Raw genomic sequence first — 20,410 nt, forward strand, 5'->3', positions numbered from 1 at the left:
GCGTTGTGGAGTGTCAAGGTGCTCTTTGGCAAACTTCAGGCGTGCAGTGATGTTTTTTTGGAAAGCAGTGGCTTCCTCTGTGGTGTCCTCCTGCCATATGGCAGACTCATGAACAGAGATGTTAACCAGTTCCAATGATTCCTTCAAGCCTTTAGCTGTTACTCTAGGGTTCTTTACGGCCCGGTCTAGGGTCAGACCGAAACAGGGATAAAAAGGGAGACCAAAGTCGCGATACGGAAAGCGTAACAAAATTTATTACATAAACATAAATAAAGTATAACATAAATAAAGGGGGTGACAGGGAACGCAAACTCAGGAGTCGATAAAGCCAAAATAATAAACAAAACACACTCTAACAAGGGAGAGAAACTAACTGACCTAACCTAAATATCAAACAAAAATATATAATGAAACTTCCCCTTCTCCCTTCCTAACGAAACCAGTGTGAAAAAAGAGATTGAAAATGAAAATGGCATCGACCCATTAACAGTGTTAAGGAAAACCAAAAAAAACAATAAATAAATACAAATACACATGAACGAGGGCCTAAGCATACAAACGAAGCACGAATACCAACTACAAATACAGAAGCGAATAGACAGCGATCATCAGGGAGCGACAAATGGTCTCTCTTGTGCGGATGGAGCCTCTTTGAAGGGAGAGGGTTGACCAGGAAATGGGAAAAGGCTCCAATCACGAGCGAAGGGAGGAGACACCAAACGAAGGACACATCTTGGGGAGGGGGTGAGACGGACCTGGAGAAAACGTAAAACGACGCAACGCACACAGCTGGAACGAAAATAAAACACATCGGGAAAGAAAACAAATACACAAGCACAAACGACCACGGTCGTAACATTTACCTCTTTACCCAAAGCATTCTGCGTTGTGCCTTTGGAGTCAACGTGGCTACTTTACTAAATCGTCTCCATTTGTAGAAAATTTGTCTAACTGTGGACTAGTGAATACCTAACGTCGTTGAGATTACTTTGTAACCCTTTCCGGTTTTATGCAAATCAACGATTCTTGATCGTAGGTCTTTGGCAATCTCTTTTTTGCGAGGCATGGTTTACATTAGCAGATGCTTCTTGTGAATACCAAACTCAAAAGGTCTGAGTGTTTTTTATGAGCCAAAGTAGCTCTACACCTCGCTCCAATCTCTTTTCGTTGATTGGGCTCCAGGTTTTCTAACTCCTGACTCCAATTAGCTTTTGTTGGAGTCATTAGCCTAAGGGTTCACTTACTTTTGGATGTGTTCAATAATGACATGAAAGATTATGATTGCTTGTGTGGTATTAAGTTAAGCACACTGTGTTTGTCTATATTTGTGACTTAGATGTAGATCAGATCACATTTTATGAACAATGTAGAAAACTAGGGAATTCCAAAGGGTTCACATACTTTTTCTTGCCACTGTAATGTTGTTAGTACTTCAGCTTAGGGCAAGGCGATATAGCTGTCACAATATATCAAATAGTTATTTTAGCGTAATAACAACGATCCCCGGTATGTGTTTTTCCCGCTTTAGTCATACCTGATGCGGGAGCACATCTCCAGTTTTCAGAGGCCATGTGAAATGCTTCCAGGGGAAAAACACCACTCATTTCTATTCAATATTGATATCACTGTCAATGTGCAGGCACAGACTGAGACAGACCAGGCGAGCACGGGTTTCAAGGGCTTCATTTGGAATCGCTGGGCAAGCTCGAGGTGACAGTACAGACAGAGTCAAATCCGGAAAGGCAGTCCGAAGCAGGCACAAACCAGGAGCAGGGATCAGGGACAGGAACAGGCTGGGTCGAAACCAGGTAGGCAGGCAGATCAGGCGACCAAGGCAGTAGTGATGTTCCGTTCGCGACCGATCCGAGTCTTTTGAACAGCTCTTTGGCACGAACGAAGGGATCCGATTCGTACTTGAGAGCCGTTCATTTTATCTTTGCGCCCAAATTTCACAGCGTGCTCTAAGTTCAGTTAGTGTAGCATAGTGGTTATGGAGCAGGAATTGTAAGTAAAGGGTCGCTGGTTCGATCCCTGCTGAGAGAGAGAGATTTTTGCCTTCTGATTGTTTAATGGCGGTTACGTTGTAAAGCACAAATACACAATGACATTAGGTCTGGCAATACGAGTATCATTATACGATATGATTAGTTAACCAACATATAGATACAAGCAGTGGCAGCTGGTGAGCTGGAAACAGGGGAAGCGGAAACACTACCTTTAAATCTATCATTACTTTCAACATGTTCCCCTTTATTCTAGGTGATTAACAATAAAACAAATAATTCACAGAATAATCGACACCAATCGAGTAATCAGAATAAATCATTACGCTCGCGAAACACCGCAGATTGTATGAAATTTGTGTGCTTGCAAAAGCTACAGCATGAGATTGTGTAATTAACAAGGATGGCAATCTGAATAATTAAGTGGTAAGTAATCCCAAAGCTTTCTCTAAAATGTTTCACATTATAGCTTTCTTGTGTTACAAAATTTAAATGACAAAACGGAGCTAAATTTAGTCAAATCGATTTAAATGACTAAGAATAAACTTTTAGGTTAGGTTGAGTGCAATGAACAATAACGTTTAGAACACAGACCTCAAAAAAGCTGTGATGTGTCATGAGCATTTAACGTAATTTAAATCGGTAAATGCCATCCTTGTTAATTAAACAATCTCACGTTGTAGCTTTCACCAGCACAAACTACAGACAATCTGCGCTCTCTATTTACGCGATTGGTGTCGATTATTCTGTGAATTACTTGTTTTATTGTTAATCAAGGAGGATAAAGGGGAACAAGTTGACAGTAATGATAGATTTAAAGGTAGTGTTTCTGCTTCCCCTGTTTCCAGGTCACCAGCCGGCACTGGATACAAGTGATATTTTTCTGCCCCGGAAGCATTTCACTGAACTTTGGAGGTGTGCTCCTGCATCAGATATGACTAAAGGGGGAAAAAACACAGAAAGAAACCTAACGCCACATACCGCGAATCGCTGTTATTGTGCTAAAATAGCTATTAGATATATCGCGACAGCTATATCGCCTAGCCCTACTTCAGCTTGAGATCAGCTTGATCTCCTGTGAATCTCGTCTGCCTGTATTTTTGGATTTGTCTGTCTCGTGATTTTAAATATTCTGCCTGTTTTTCTGGATCTTCTGGTGTTAACTCAGACTGTTTTTGACAACTGTTGTTTTTTTTGGGGGGTTGTGCCAAAACTAAAAATACCCAAGTTTGGCATTCTGGTCTGCGCCTGGGTCCTTCCACCTGAAACCCTGACAAACGTGGATATTTTGACTTCACATGCTGACTTGATTACTTGTACAGACCTTCATAAAGCTCAATGAATATTTTTTTTTCCCCTCCATCTGTCAACAGTTGAATATGTGGCAGCTGGTGGTCTTTGAAATAGGGGAAGCACAGTTTAGCCCTACGTCATAAAATTAGTCAATTATTACATTTGTTGTTATTTATATGTGAATTCTGCCCTCCTTTCTTTTTCTAGGAAGTGCTCTATTACCCTGTCATACCAACAGGGATTCTTTTCCAGAGACTTGACCAGTTTCCTCTCAACGGCCAGCAGAGGTGGCAGCTCAAACGGTTTTGGCCCATTGTGTTGTGGCTTTATGACTTCACTTCATGTTTTAAGCAGGAGACTATGGTCTCATCCTCTAAAATCCTTTCAAAAGTCTGCAGAAGCCCATCATAGTTGTTGGCCACAGTGCTTACTACCCGTGATGTAAAGTTCCACCTAGTAGGAGTGTTTCGCTTAGTGGTTTTAGCAAAAAATGTGGCAAACCCGGGGAGTGTTGCAAAAAACACTCTGGATTCAGGCAAGCATTTTGCCGCCTGGGATAGCACCAAGTTTAATCTGTGTGCATAGCAGTGCACAAACATACCACAAGTTTTTCTTTGTAATTGTAGCCCTGCATGTGTTCATTTAAAACATCAAAGACAGACTGGGCATCTCGCCCTCCTGAAACATGAAAAAATCGAAACAAATCGGTCTTGAATTTGGCTTGCAGTATCTACATACTGAACTATCACAGACAGTTGTGCATGACATGAAATGTCAGTTGTCTCATCTACTTGCCATGCAAAAAAGGGAACAGTTTGAACTTCGTCTTTACATTTACATACATTTACATTTATTCATTTGGCAGATGCTTTTATCTGTAGCAACTTTCAAGTGAGGTACAATACAACACAAGCGAAAAACCATACAGAGTCAACAATATTAGAAGTACTGCATGACAAAGTTCGAAAGGTTGGCCAGACGAGGTACCAACTAGCGGGTAAAGCTAGCGAGTGCGTTAAGCCATTGTAACCAAACCTTGATTTCATCAAGGACAGTGGCTGTAATTAGAAATTAAATCATTCTGAATGGAATGGGACATGCCAGAAAACACAGAGGATTACTGGAAGTGAGTGGCTAAGACAGCATCATACTTGGCTAATATTTCAGTGAATTCTCTGTAATTCCCCTTGTTAGCAGATTCACTACCCTCATCATGGCCTCTAAAAGCCAGCTCTTGACTGCGAAGCAGTGAAGTGACATCAATTAGGCGGGTCAGATAGGCACTGTTTTTTTCCACTGTTTCATTGTGCTTTACCACCTGAATGCACAGACCATCATCAATTGCATGTTCTACTCTGACGCTGCCAAGTAAACTTAACTGTGCACATGAACTCAAGTGTTCCTTGCTTTTCTCATGTCTTTTGTATTCCCTGTCAAAGTTAGCCAAATCCCCAAAACCCACTTTTGACCAAATAATACATCCCTGAGATGGTTTCATTAAGAGACCTGGCCAACAGTATATTCTCTTAGTCAAAGTGCTTCCAGTCAGCCAGTTCACTTTGTCATAGCAGGAGAGCTGAAATGATCGGTTTTTGGTCCCTGTCTTTTGAACTAAATTAATGTTGGGCGTTGATCTGCCCTGCCATTTAATTCTGAGTCTCTCGTTGTAAGGAAGACCATCAAAGGACTTTGCCAAAATCAGGTTGACAACATTAGCAACATCTGCCATTTTGCATCTGCTAGCTAGCTAGTTAGCTGGATTTCCCCTCTATGACCTAGCATAAGACAATCTTTACTAAAGTGAAACAAAAGCAAGTAACAATGAAGATTTTTTTATTTACAGTATGCACAAATAGAAATGGTATAGCAAATAACAGAGAAAACTAGAAAAGTACATTTCTTTAAGAAAATGCAGAGTGTGATTGTGGCCCAGCAGCGAAAATGTATATGAGATGATAGCTAGGATGTGGTTAAGTGGTTTCTCGGTTGTTGCTTGGTGGTTGCTAGGCTGTTGTTAGGTGGTTGCCAGGGTGTTACTAAGTGGTTGCTATGCTGTTGCTAGGTGGTTGCTAAGGTATATAAGGTGGTTGCTAGGGTGTTGCTAGGTGGTTGCTAACCTGTTGCTAAGTGATTGCTGGAGCGTTGCTAGATGGTTACTAAGGTGTATGAGGTGGTTGCTAGGGTGTTGTTGGGTGGTTGCCAGGGTGTTGCTAAGTGGTTGCAAGGGTGTTGCTAGGTGGTTGCTAGTGTAAACAATATGGTTGCTGGGGCATTGCTAGGGCGTTGCTGGGTGGTTGCCAAAGTGTTGTTAAGTGGTTGCTAGGTGGTTGCTAGGGTGTTGGTTAGTGGTTGCTAGGCGGTTGCTAGGGTAAATAATATGGTTGCTAGGGACACACCCACCTTTGATGAGTGTTGGGTCACATGACCCAATGCAGCATATCAGGTCCAATGGCTATTGGTCAAATGGTGGCTGAGCAGTAAGACTTTGAAAAATAAACTGAAGTCAATGGGAGGATGGAGGGATGAATAAACAAGTAAAAGACGAGTGCAGGTCAGTATGGATTTCAATGAGTGTTGGATGGCATGACCTGAGTCAGTATATAATGTACGTTTGCTAACAGCCAATGTGTGACCGCGTGATAGGGCTTTGAAAAATGAATTGAAGTTAATGGGAGGATGGAGAGATGAATAAATGAGTAAAAAAAATACAAGCACACCGATTGGGGTCAGACCGCACGGGTTACAGTTGGTTTGGGGTCGATATCTCGAAAACTCGGGACCAAATTTGGTGGAACAAGAAGAAGAAGAAGACGAAGAACTAGAAAAGTGCATTTCCTGAAGAAAATGCAGAGTGTGATTGTGACCCTGCAGTGAAAACATGCTAACATATATGAGTCGATCGCTAGGATGTGGCTAAGTGGTTGCTAGGCTGTTGCTAGGTGGTTGTCAGGGCAATACGAGGTGGTTGCTAGGGTGTTGTTGTGTGGTTACTAGTGTGTTGCTAAGTGGTTGCTAGGTGGTTGCTAGGGTGTAGCTAGACAGTTGCCAGGGTGTTGCTAAGTGGTTGCTAGATGGTTGCTAGGTGGTTGCTATGGTATATAAGGTGGTTGCTAGGGCATTGTTGGGTGGTTGCCAGGGTGTTACTAAGTGATTGCTAGGTGGATGCTAGGGTGTTGCTAAGTGGTTGCTAGGGTAAACAATATGGTTGCTGGGGCATTGCTAAGGCATTGCTGGGTGGTTACCAGGGTGTTGCTAAATGGTTGTTAGGGCAAACAATATGGTCACTAGGGCGTTGCTGGGTGGTTGCCAAAGTGTTGCTAAGTGGTTGCTAGGTGGTTGCTAGGGTGTTGATAAGTGGCTGCTAGGCGGTAAACAATATAGTTGCTAGGGACACACCCACCTTTGGTGAGTGTTGGGTCACATGACCCAATGCAGCATATCAGGTCCTTTGGCTATTGGTCAAATGGTGACCGAGTGGTAATGCTTTGAGAAATGCACTGAAGTCAATGGGAGGATGGAAGGATGAATAAATGAGTAAAGGATGAGTGCAGGGTGAGAATGGGTTTCAGTGAGTGTTGGGTGGGATGACCTGAGCCAGCATGTGAGGTACTGTGACCATAGGCCGAAAGGTGACCAAGCAGTAAGACTTTGAAAAATGAATATAAGTCAGTGGGAGGATGGAGGGATGAGTGAATGACAAAGAGATGAGTGTGGGTCAGTATGGATTTCAGTGAGTGTTGGATGGCATAACCTGAGCCAGCATATGAGGTACGTTTGCTGACGGCCTAAGTGTGACCGCGTGATAGGGCTTTGAAAAATGAATTGAAGTCAATGGCAGGATGGAGAGATGAATAAATGAGTAAAAACACTGATTAAAAAAATGACAAAAAGATGAGTGCAGGTCAAGACGGTCTTGGATGAGTGTTGGTGATTTGTCCCAAGGCAACATGTGAGGTATAGTGGCTATGGGGTGAGAAGTGAGTGAGTGGGAAGGCCATGAAGTGTGAGGGGAGTGATTTTGAAAATTAATGGGAGTCTATGGGAAAAAAGGGATGAAAAAATGACAAAAAATGACAAAAATCGAAGAACGATTGCAGGTACAGCTTAGCTGTATACAAGCACACCGATCGGGGTCAGACCAGGTGGGTTACAGTTGGTTTGGGGTCAATATCTCGACAACTGTGAGAGGAGAAGCGGGACAAAATTTGGTGGAATAAGAAGAAGAAGGAGAAGACTATCGGATAACAATAGTTGCTTCGCATTGCAATCACACTAATAAAGCTATGGGATATCAATAGTGTCCTTCACACTAATGAGCAGAAGCTTATGTCTCACGACTTCACCTGCCATTGTAACCAGTTCAATTTTCACTCTGCGTTGTGTTGTGTTTAAAAAAGTAGGAGATCAACGACGACGTAGCTGCATCTGTATTTTTCCAGCCATCTGCATAAGAGTGCATTTGAAAAAGAAACGGCTATGATTTACAACGTGGAACGAACCTCTCCACCTCGTTCATCAGAGCGTAATGGGAAAGGGCGCAGAACAACGAGGGGCAGCATAGGTGGCTAACACACACACTACGTGGACCAGATACATAGCAATGATACGTATAGTGATTCAACAATGCTTTTACAAAACTATGTCATCGCCATATCTTTACACATTCCAAAACAACAGAATATACACATATTCGTAAAAGTAACGAAAATCAATGCACACCTGGCATAAGAGTGCATTTGAAAAAGAAAAGGCGATGATTTACAACGTGGAACGAACTTCTCCACCTGTCATTAACCATCGCAACAAATCAGTTCTAATGGCCCTGACGACACAACCATCAAACACTCATCTCAGTAGTGCATTTTCATAATCGGACATCCATATTACAAAACTCATGTTTAAAGCTGCACAAGCCAAAATCTTGAGGAAAGCCTTCCAAGAAGAGTGGAAGCTGTTATAGCTGCAAAAGGGGGACCAACTCCATATTAAAGTATATGTATTTGAATACAATGTCATTACAATGTAATGGTCAGGCGTCCGAATAGCCTACTTTTGTCCATATAGTGTATATTGGTTTGGTTTGCATATATATTGGTTTGATGTGTACATGTATTGGTTTGTCATTCACGCATATATTGGTGTGTCGTTGACACATCTATTGGTTTGTCATTTACGCACCTATTGGTTTGAGTGTGATCTATATTGGTTTGCTATTTACGCATCCATCGGTTTCATTGTATCTTATATTGGTTTTATTCACTCATGCATCGGTTTGATGTGCTGACGTATTGGTTTCTCATTTTCGTTTGTTTTGGTTTCTCATTTTCGTTTGTTTTGGTTTGGCATTTACGTTTATACTGGTTTGTCATTTACGTTTATACTGGTTTGTCATTCGCGCATATATTGGTTTGTCATTTACTTTTATATTGGTTTGTCATTTACGCAACGATTGGTTTGAGTGTCTCTTATAGTGGTTTCATTCACTCATGTATTGGTTTTATGTGCTTATGTATTGGTTTGCCATTTACGTTTGGATTGGTTTGCTACTTACACACCTGTTGGTTTGAGTGTCATTTATATTGGATGGATGTGCGTCTGTATTGGTTTGTCATTTACGACTGCATTGGTTTGTCATTGACGCACCTAATGGTTTGTGTTCGCATGTATTGGTTTGTTCACGCATATATCGGTTTGCCATTACAGTCAGACACGATGAAGACAGCTTAATTTCACTGACAGTTTTATTTCAAAGTATATATGTACACATATTTTTTAAAAAAATCTAGTATTAAAATATTTAAAATGTTATTTTTCACATTATATAATTTTCATAACTGCATTGTCCCGTACTTAAGAATTTTTTCTTTTTCAAATAATTATCAGACATATGGTTTTCACCACGTAAGCCAGGACCCCACATTGGCGTCCGTAGAGATCACAGGTTTGCTATTTGACGTGCGTCTGTGCGATCGCCATATAGGAGCGGTCAAGATCCGCGAGTAAACAAATACTATGTGTATTGAAATTTGGTTTGTTATAAACGAGATAAATTGAACATGATACTGGCACCCTACTGACCCTTGGCTCCATCTGGGGGGGGAGTCAGGGCCTGAGGGTCAGCCACCGGCTCCCGTCGCATCACTGAGGGCCACCGAGGAACCTCCGCAGCAGGCTCAGCATCAGCGTCGTCTCCCCCAACACCTCCAGGACTTGGATTGCTGGGGACAGCTAACCACCTAGGTAGGGACTGTGTAGCGTGTTGGGGGTGGTGGGCAGAGCGTTTACCAGCATGCCTTGCTGCATTGTTCTTTTTGTGTATATAGTTTACGCACCATGACTGTGTCTGCATTCCCTTTCTGTGTAGTCCTCTCCTTCCCCGTTGTTGTCTGTGTACGTCCTGTTGCTTAATAAATGGCTGGCTAGCCAACCTTAGCAAGTAGTAGTGTCATTCTTTCCCAAAAGTACCCAGGTTGTTACAATATTTAATTGATGAACTTTTTTCGTAACATTTTAGAGGAGGATGCCCTTCCCGTGTAGTCTTACAGCAGTTGCCTCTTTCCAGATATTTAAATTGGAATAAAAGACCTAGTTAGTGTGTTCATAAATGACTTATAAGTGGAATACCAGCACTCCAGTGACACGTGAGCAATATGTGTACGTTGATTGGCTGTTACATGAAACTAGCCGCATGAAGTTGATTTGTTGTCAAATTTGAGCAACTTGCATTTGAGTTGCTAGGTAGCTACAGGGAGTGTAACACAATGCAATCAATATAAAAGCAATAAAAGCTGCGAGCAAGTTGCTTTGCATATCAGTCCTAAGCACTTTGTACAAAAGTCCCACAACAGTTTGTCCCCGGAAAACCTGCTATTTTCAGATTTTCAGGCAAAATCCATAACCACTGCATTACACTGCCAAACATACATGCAATTCTATATATTCTTCTGTTCCTCCTACAGAATAATGTGTTCAGGGTCTTCAAAAACTTCACACCTTGACAAACATTACATTTTCTGTTCGTATTTGCACCAAACTCTCTGACCATATGAAATACACCTTGTGTTGCTGTACAATCAAATGAATCTCCAGGGAAAGTGTCTAGGTGGATGCACCTGTTAGATTGTACATTGTTGCCTTGTATGGGCCACTTTTGGTATGTTGAACAAAACAATATCCGTGGGCTTCATTTTCAAAAACGTTAGGACTTTTTCCCCAATCAGTTGGAGCAAACAACTGATATTTTCAGAGAACACCCATGGGCACCCCTTGAAGTAGAGGCTAATCATGCATATCCCAGAATTTACAGTGATATTTGGAGTGATCCCTGGCTTGGTTACAAACTCTACATCGAGTGATATATGACATGAGGAGAGACAATGTATGACTCAGGCAGAACTTATCTATTGCCATGAGCATGTTCTGCCCTTAGCAGATGGATCTGCACACATTTTTTATACAACAATCCTTTTAATGATATGTTGTGTTTCAAAAGTAGGCTGTGCTCTGGAGTCAGCCTATGGGTTAAAAAAAAACTGGGGTGCACAGATCAGGAGAATTTCATCAACTACATAATTTTTATCAAGACAGAAATAACAGCACAATCCACTTCTATCCCTATTTTAAAATGCCCTTGTTGGATTTGACGTTATTAGTCAGAAACCTATAGCATTATTGACAATACAGACACCAATCTACTATTTAGTTAATGGATTAATAAAGCATGCTCAGATTTTTAAAGTCTTACTCGCATCTTTATTAGAAAATGGTGGATCTTTCAATCATAAAGAACATAGAAAATAGGCTGCTGCTGTGTTGATGATTTCTCAGTGTCCTACTTGTACCTCACTCCTTCAGAGCTGCCTTACTGTAATACATACCCTCAAAGACCTACAAGCCATAAGCTAGTATTTACTTCCTTACTCTGGCCCAACAATCAACAGTATGCCTTCTTCTGAAAAAGGCAATCCACTTCATAATTGGCAACAAGATTCTTTCATGCGACACTTGGTGTCACAGCTGCTCGTGAGGCAAATCAGTCCACAAAAGTTGAACACGTGCTCGAAAAAGAAATCTAGTTCTGGAGAAGCCTGGAGCATTCTGACTTAGCCCTGAAAATCATTTCTGTAGCGCATCTCCAATGGGCCACCAGCAATGGCTTTATTTAGATCTGCTATGCTCTGGGACCCTACAGAGCAAAGGGAAAAGAGCATAAAAACCAACTGGAGTGGAAACCAAAGCTCATGGAAAGAAAAACACTCAGCTCTCTTTTAAAGCCAAAGCAGCACTTTATACTTTCGAAATGTATTTTACCTTGCTTACACAATCATCTCAAAAGTTCAAATCAGCTACGTGTAACCATGGACATACTGACATCTCTGATGCCAGAACTCTTAACTAAATCTGACACAAAAGTATCCATTCAGAATATCTGTGGTGGACCATTAGCACTATTTTGATTAGGTGAAAATCCATTCACATTTTTGCACTCATTCTGTGATGAAAACAGGAAGAAAAGCAGTTGCAGCTGGTATCACTGAGGTTGTAACTTAACATCACCTTGCTCACCCCCACCTTGTTTGGGAATTTAAAATTAGCTTCTGAAGCTGTGAACCATATCTGAGGTGACCTAGGCACTCCTTAGAACAGAACAATACCCCCCCTAAAATGTGAGAGCAGCTATCATTAATGGTGCTTAATGAGGGCACCTATTGAGATGGGGGGGGGGGGGGCAGCCCTCAAAACAGAATCCAGCCTTAACAAATCCACAGAACTGGACTTCACTATCACAGCTTTCATGCTTGGGAATAACAGCAATCAACTAGGAACACCATGTGAACAGGAATGAATAATGCATTTTTATTCCAAAAGCAAAACAAAAAGCACAGAATTTAACAGGGGAGCTGCCATGTTCCATACAGACTGAGCCAAGCTTTGCATTACTGTCACTTAGTGAAATGACAGCATCTCTGTCACATCACTCCCTTACCCTTGTTAGCTCAGTCAACTGTTTGAATTTAAAGGCAGCAGGATGTTCTGAACTTGGAAACCATGTCAGAATTGCTCAAGAATTGTGAAAAGAGTTACGAAAAAAATCAATATTACAAGTGGAGGTGCCCTTCAAATCAGCCTCATCAGCAAAGGACCCCCTGCCACTATGAGTCGTCCAACCCCCTGCTAGCTGTTGTTAAAACCCATCACCACCCTCCTGTCTGCCAACACAGCATTGGCATTCCAGTTTCAGACCCCCCCAGCTTGTCCCTGCTGAGCACCCCAAAAATGTCCTTTTATCATTTGACAATCTCAAGCAGCTTTTGCATTGCTCATTTAGTTCTCTTTTTTTAGTTCTGGTGTTTCTGGCAATTGTTCGTCTTGCAGCTATTTGAGTACACTGTACTTATGCATATTCTATCATGTGATATGCATATGATAATTTATTGTGAGTTTAAGGGTGTAATGGCTGATTCAAATGACCATTTCCTCCCATTAAGGGGCTGATGGTGATTATATGGAGGCAGCAACCTGCCCCTGGTATTACAGAGATACTATTTCACCTTGGCTGGATGGATGTGGCTTATGAACCAAAAATCAGATGAAGTTGTATATCAGACAGCAAAGTATAACAAGTAGATAGAGAAACTCAGGGTTTCAGAGACTGCTTCCCACAACAACCAGCAGGCATCCCCGTGACAGCCCGTCTGGCCCGGTTGCCTGCTGCTTCCCCAATTTCCACCAGAGGACCTGTTTGTGTCTGAACTGTTTGTGCCTAATCTAGTTACATTGTTTTCACTTGTGTGTAATTAGTCTCTATGTGTTTGGTGCTCTTTCTAAACCCTGCCTGTGGCTTGGTTCCCTGCTCAGTCTTGAGTTACACTGTGCGCATGCTTTCCTGTGCCCAAAGTTTGTTAGGGTCTAGGCTCTAGTAAAGATTCTTTGTCTTTTAAAACATTTCTGTGTTTTTGTATGATCTCTGCATATGGGTCCCTCCTGCTCAGGTGTTACAGAAACAGAACTAAAACAATAACCTTGAAAACCATTTTGGCTTGAAAGCCTAACGGATAGTACAGCAAGCTGTGTTCTATAGCAAACCTAACTGAATGCAACCCAATTATAAAGGCAGTATCATTTGGAAAATCAAGAATTGAAATAAATAAACATCAAATGACCATTATATCATTCTAACAACCTCATTATGTTCTTCATATTTTTGTTGGATTTAGGCCACAATTTTTACTTAAAATCAAGGAAGGATTCAGGCAAATTCTAACAATCAGACATGAGGATACACACACCGAAACCTTTCAAATTCCTTCCTGTTATCATTACATTAGTATTAGAAGGTAGCCGATAGGATATTTTCCTAAACTTGGGGCTGGATGCAATCAATATCTGCCTTAAATCTCACTCACAATGAAAGAGTTCCACAGTTTGGGCAGTTTATCAAACAAGCTATCAAACAAGCTAGTTACTTTTTTATTTGCAAAAAAAGTAACACTTTGTATTTACTTGTAAGTGAGAGATGAGGCTAGCTGTGGACTGAATCCAGGCCTCAGTTTGGGTTGGCTTGAGGATGGACATCAGGGCTATCGCCCTGACATGTCACTGCAGCCTGTCAACACTGCCACACAGAGGTGGGTGCAAAACCTCTATTTTACAAACCGTGAGTCAGCAGGTGTCACATGACATTAGTATCAGCTTTTGGTGCCTAGAAAGGTCAGACACTAAGAACAGCTAGCAGGAACCAGCAGGTGAGAATGCTCAATTTAAAATCTCTATAATGCACCTCTGACACGCACAACCGACTAATGTGTATCACACAGCTGGTGAAAGTAAAGTACAGTTTTAGGGCATTCTCTTCTCAGGGTGATTAAGTGTCTCACTTAATTATTTTTAAAGGCAACTGACATTACAAGGGTTAAATCTGTATGTTAGAGAAAGTGAAATTAAGTAAGAGAAAAGAAAGCACACTTATATTACCAGCTGTTATACATTTTGCAGAGCCATGCAAAAGACCTCCTCACTCATACTTAGCAGACTCTATCATACAGAAAGACCCAATAGGCGGTGACCGAAGAGGTAGAATGGCATCTACAAGGACAAGGGACAAAGTAAACACCATGCAGAAGGGTGTGGAGCACATCTGAAGGCGATTTGCTCGAGGTAGCTAAAACAATACAATGGATTTATTTTCTTCCACTGTCAAAACAAACACTAATGCAGCCAAGTAGAGAGGAGGAGGTAAAATATGATGCAATGTAACGACACAGCTGAAACAGCTTTCCCCCATCTACCTGAATTAAGAGCAAATTTGACATGAAAATGATCCCAGCTCATAAAACATAGGGCACTGCAACACAATAGTGAAAGGCCTCAGTCATTAAATTAGAACACAGTGAATTGACTGTGACTGTTATTTTTTCTGAATATTGCCAACATTATACACAGCAATAAGAAAAACTGCAGCACAAACAGTGACACCAGATCTGAAAATAAAGACAGATTCCAGAGAGTTAATTTAGCAAAGTGAAGAGATATTGGAAGAATACTTACTCGGAGGAGTCTATGAAGTATATTCCAAGTGCTCCAATGCTGAGCGCAAATACCAACACTACCTGGAAAGGAGGAAAAATGTGTAAATTACTCTGAAAAACTGAATAACTGATAAATAAACATAAGCAGCACAAATACACAAAATAATACGCTGCATTTAAAAAGCTGCAAAATGACATGGCACTGTTCTCCCCAGAACCATCTTTATTTCACTTTATTTCATTTCAGCAATCAACAATATAAATTAGGACAGCAGTCACAATCCATGTTCAAAGTGCTAAAGAGTGTTGATCCATGGTCGAAAGGGTGAACTTATCACATCAGTGCACAAGAGCAGGAGGCAATGTTGCAACATGGGGATGTTGAAGTGTCTGGGCATAATGGAATACCACACAGAAATCATTACAGGATGAGTGATTAACCAACCAATTAGCTCACAACATGTGGCTAGCTAATTCCCTGCTGCTGATAGCTAGCATTAGCAGTGCTGATACACACTGTTGCTAGGGGCGCTGTCCTTTCAAATATTTATTCAATTAGGTGGAAGGTTGCTCTCAGGGACCGATCCCTCAGCACATAACCCCCCATGCAAACTATCTCCATAGTTAATAAAGGCTTTTGCTTTCACATACGTGTGCATTCCCACAGCGTAAACAGGGTCTCTGGAGATGTGTGTCTATGGAAATGGCAAACACTCTCTCAAGTGGACGCACACTGGGACTCTCCGGCTCTAATTGGCTATTAGCAGCCTATCAGTCTCCTCATCGCTACTGCTTAATTAATGGGAAGAACTGCAATGAGAAAAGCATGAATTTTTTTTTTAAAAGCTGGTCAGTTTACTGTGTGTTCTTCCCTGTCTGATGGACTGATGTAAGCCAACAGGTCTCGGTGTTGTAATCTGTTATTAAACTGGAGTTATTCAATACGCTTCTTGTGATGGGCAGTTTTCAAACCCATAAATGAATAAGCAACCACTGACTGTCAGAGAATGCAACATAGTAAATTCTCTCAGTGTAAATAAAGTACACTGATATGAGGCAGGGGAAAGATCAAAACCTACTGTTAAACCTACAGACAACTGCACTGCAGTGTGGCTGCCAGTAAAACTACTACTGAAATTAATTCCAGTGATATGAAATTTGATATTAAATCTGGTAATATTAAAATTAATTCTAGTAATATTAGTATTGTTATATTTGTAATATTAGTTGTAGTGATATTAATGCTAGTGACATGGATATTGATATTAAAGCCTGCAGTACTATTATCGACTGTGCCATGGAACCTGACTCAAACATTCTGTTCCTTCAATCAAGGTCATAATATACATAGAAAAATATTTTTATCACTATGTCTCTATGGTATAAAACTCCAAGTGCAAAATCAAAGTGTGCTCACAACATTACATTACAGTATTGGCATTTAGCAGATGCTCTTATCCAGAGCAACATCAATTACAGGTTTTTACAATGTTATCCATTTACACAGCTGGATGTTTACAAAGGCAATTGTGGGTTAAGTACCTTGCCCAAGGGTACAGCAGCAGTGCCTCTGTAGGGAATCAAACCGGCAACCTTTTGGTTATAAGTCCTGTCCCACATGGCTCACTGTACCCAACATAAGGGGCACAGTGAGCCATTGTGAAATCCCAAAGCAGCTGCCACAAACAGCTGTCAAAGAAGTGTGAGTTATTGGTGAAAAACCGCAAGACAATGCAAAAAATGGTATCAATATGTATTAATATCACAAACTAGTCATTAAGGATCCAGTAGTTCGGCTTCCACACTGGAATGTGTCTACCCCAGACACATTTACATGAACAGAGATGTCTTTCATGTTTACAGTCCTTTCTGGAAAGACACCACGTCAGTTTGAAATCTTTACATGAAAACATTCTGGCCAAGCTGAAGAAATTATATGAATAGCTTCTTATTCAGCCCACCACTCTGGCACACAAGGACATCCCGATGCATGGAATTTGACTTGTGCCAAAAGCCTTTATCATAATACATTCACCCCAGAGTATATCACCCAAATGGCAATAGTCACACTGAAACAAAATTACGAGTGACAGAAGAAGAGCAGATGTTATAAGTTATAAATTGTAGAAGCACATGTACAGAAACACAACATTGTAAAGATCACACATCCTGCATGACCTTAATGTCAACCTTCAAGCAGTGCTGTAATAGGTATGTAGGTATGATTCAGGCACAGTACATAGCTCAGGTTACTTTCTATTCATGTCTGTGTATCAGATTTTTTTTTTTTTTCAGTTTAAGTTGCACTGCCACATAAAATCTACCTATTACTCCAACATCATTTCTAGGCATTAGAATGGGCCACAGCTTGTAACACTATATTTGTTGTATACATACAACAAACACATACACAGCTATCAGTAATAGGAGAGATATTTCCGAGCTGATACATTTCACAGGAATATTTACTCTCCATAATGAGGCTCCAAAAGGTGGAGTGCTCTCGATCACTTGTCTTGTGGATGGCTTCAAAGGTTGTGAACATTGTCAAATATTGAACAGAACGCACCACTGGAATGAATCTGATATTCCATCTGTAGCTTTGATCAAAGCTGACAGTCCTGTGCATTTTTCAAAATGTGAAAAGAGTAGACTTTTTTATGTGCATATTTGAAGCAGTTCTAATTGATGAGATTCATTAAATTACCATTCTTGTTTAGAGTAGGGATGCACCAATTGTGAAATTCTGGGCCGATAACCGATGCCGATACCAATTTTTTTAAATTTTATTTTGCTTTTGTTGTTATTTATTCCACCTTTGTGCCAGGGAAACTAGCTAGTTAGCTAACTAATGTTAAGTTGCTAGCTAGCTAGCAAACAGTACTTAAGATCAGAAGTCAAAACCTTGGCTTGCAGTACAAAAGTTAAAATTAACTATTTGTTTATAAGAGACATGATGAAGCTATATTGGTTTAATGGCTAGCAAAGTGAGTGAAAGCCAAATTAGCTAGCTAGCTACTTGCACATTCAGCTGAAAAGTACCAATACCACCTTACAAAGACAAATCTAGCTAGCTAGCTAGCTACAATATAAACATAACAATAAACGTAACTAGCTAGTTACCATCACATTCCGCTGATAAATACAAATCACCTTGCAAACAAACACACAGCTAGCTACAACAAAAACAACATAGAAAGCTAGATAGCTTGCCAGCTAATTTGACCTTCACGCACTTTGCTCAGTTGTCATATTACTAAGAGCTAGCTAGCTACCAGACTAATAAAGCCTCATCACCAGTGGTGGCAGGTGAGCTGGAAACAGGGGAAGCCCGAACATTACCTTTAAATCTATCATTGCTTTCAACCTGTTCCCCTTTATCCTCCTTGATTAACAATAAAACAAATAATTCACAGAAAAATTGACAGCAATCGCATGAACAGAGTAAATGATTATGCTCGCAAAACAGCGCAGATTGTCTGTAGTTTGTGTGCTACTGCGAAAGCTACAGCATGAGATTGTTTAATTAACGTTCGTAATGTTCGGGCTTCCCCTGTTTCCAGTTCACCCACCACCACTGCTCATCACGTCTCTTCTGACCAAATAGTTAGTTTTACCACAGACACTGCAAGCAACCTGTTCTGACAACTTTAGACCTGTTAGCTAGCTAGCTACCAAATTAACATTATAGTTAGCTAGCTAGCTAGGTAGTCTGTAGTGAGTGTTTCAGCTAGCTAGTTAGCTAGGTGTGCCAGGTTTTTCTTTAAACTTAGTGGATATAACCTTAAAACCAGTTCCTGTTTTGTTTTATTTCTTTAAAAGGTAGATACAGACACACATCAAACTTTTGGTCCACTTTGCCATAGATGCTGACTGAAGAGTTACCCTGCTCCCACCCTGAGCGTGACATAAGAGCAAAATGGCCACCATGTGAATAAGGATAATTATAGTACCACCTGTTGGAGCTTCTCCAAATCTGCAGCTGGGTAGGCTACTGTTGTCCGAGTCAGACCGCAAATAACCAACACAATGTCTGGCCCGTACAAAATTGATGCGACACAACAGATAAACATCAGCCACTGCCATCTGTGTATGTCATCTTATTTGCCGATAGGCCGATGGCAGCCAACAAGGCAAATATCTGCTGATACTGATGTTCGGCTGATAAATCGGTGCATCCCTAGTTTAGAGCTTTTGCAAATGACCAAAGCTAATAACTTTTAGCAGGACTCATCCCTATGTTCCCAGGGTCCTATGTTCCCCATCTCTATATAGGACATAATGGGAACCTAGTGGTGGTCCTCTACTGGGGGTCATTCCTATGTTCCCAGGGTCCTATGTTCCCCAGCTCTATATACAACATAATGGGAACCTGAAAAAGGTGTTCCCCAGCTCTGTATTCGCTTAATATGACATGGATAATGCTTCCAAGGGCCCAAATGGAGGTTCAAGTGTCAGGGCTCAAGCAAGGACTCAGGCGCAGACCACAGGAGCGTTGGGTTTCCGGCGAATTTATTATAACACAGGCTAGAACATAATCGAAGAACAAGCAGGGTCTAAACCATAAAGGCAGTCCGAACACAAATCCAGGTACAGGTAACCGAAACAGGCAGGGTCAAACACTGGGCAGGCAGAAGTATCGGTGAACAGGGCAGAGCAGCAGGCAGGAAACAGGTCAATAACGGGCAGGTCATACACAGAAAACAGCACGCAGAAGAGAACCGGCAGGGACGACACAGGCAAAATTCACACTGCTACAAACTAGCAACAGCACAGGGACATGCAGGGAATATATAGGGTATGGCTGACGAGGGGATGGGAAGCAGGTGTGTGGATGGGAGGAGACCGGGCGGGGAGTGGGGCAGGGCCAGAACACAAGGAAAACAAAAGCACATGGACAGGGAAAAAAAAAAAAAAACAGCACAGCTAGAGGGCGGGAGCACTGACATCAGTTTAGGGTTAGCTTTAGCATTAGTTCTAGGGTTAGCGTCAGCTTTAGCTTTCCGGTTAGCATAAGCATTAATGTCAGATTTAGTCTTGAAATTTGGGTGAGAGTCAGAGTTCGGGTTAGGGTTGGGGTTAGGTTTATGGTTAGGATTAGGGTTTAGGGTTAGGTTAGCTTTAGGATTAGGGTTAGGTTTAAGGCTGGGGTTAGGGTTAGGTTTGGAGTATGTCATAATTAGGGTTAGCATTAGCATGTGGGTAAGTGTTAGCATTAGACTTATGCATTAACTTGAGAGCTAGCATTAGCTTTAGGGTTGTGTTAGCATTAGCATGTGGGTAAGTGTTAGCAGTAGAATTAGCATTATCTTGAGAGTTAGCATTAGCTTCAGGGTTGTGTTAGCATTAGCATGAGGGTTAGCATTAGCATGTGGGTAAGTGTTAGCATTAGCATTTCGGTTACTATTAACATTAGCATTAGATACAAGGTTAGCATTACCTGGTGTGTTAACAGAATATTGAACTGGGGAACATGGGACCCTGAGAACATAGGACCCTGGGAACATAGGACCCTGGGAACTTAGGACCCTGGGAACATAGATTATGCCCCCCTAAACACCCCCCATCACCCTCACCCCCCCACAA

The 20,410-nt window shown here is 41.3% G+C and overlaps 1 protein-coding gene across 7 annotated transcripts in view; it reads right to left on the bottom strand.

The window, feature by feature from the left end:
• The window catches only part of kcnma1a (potassium large conductance calcium-activated channel, subfamily M, alpha member 1a), a 244,435-nt gene that overhangs the window by 110,224 nt on the left and 113,801 nt on the right, over nucleotides 1-20,410 (bottom strand). For all 7 annotated transcript variants that reach the window (XM_036546463.1, XM_036546461.1, XM_036546464.1 and 4 more), the window contains exon 3: nucleotides 14,844-14,905. In XM_036546463.1, coding sequence (XP_036402356.1) covers nucleotides 14,844-14,905 — 62 coding nt within the window. The remainder of the gene's footprint in view (nucleotides 1-14,843; nucleotides 14,906-20,410) is intronic.

The sequence above is a fragment of the Megalops cyprinoides genome, chromosome 15 (genome assembly GCF_013368585.1).
Source record: "Megalops cyprinoides isolate fMegCyp1 chromosome 15, fMegCyp1.pri, whole genome shotgun sequence".
Classification (NCBI taxonomy): Eukaryota; Metazoa; Chordata; class Actinopteri; order Elopiformes; family Megalopidae; genus Megalops; species Megalops cyprinoides.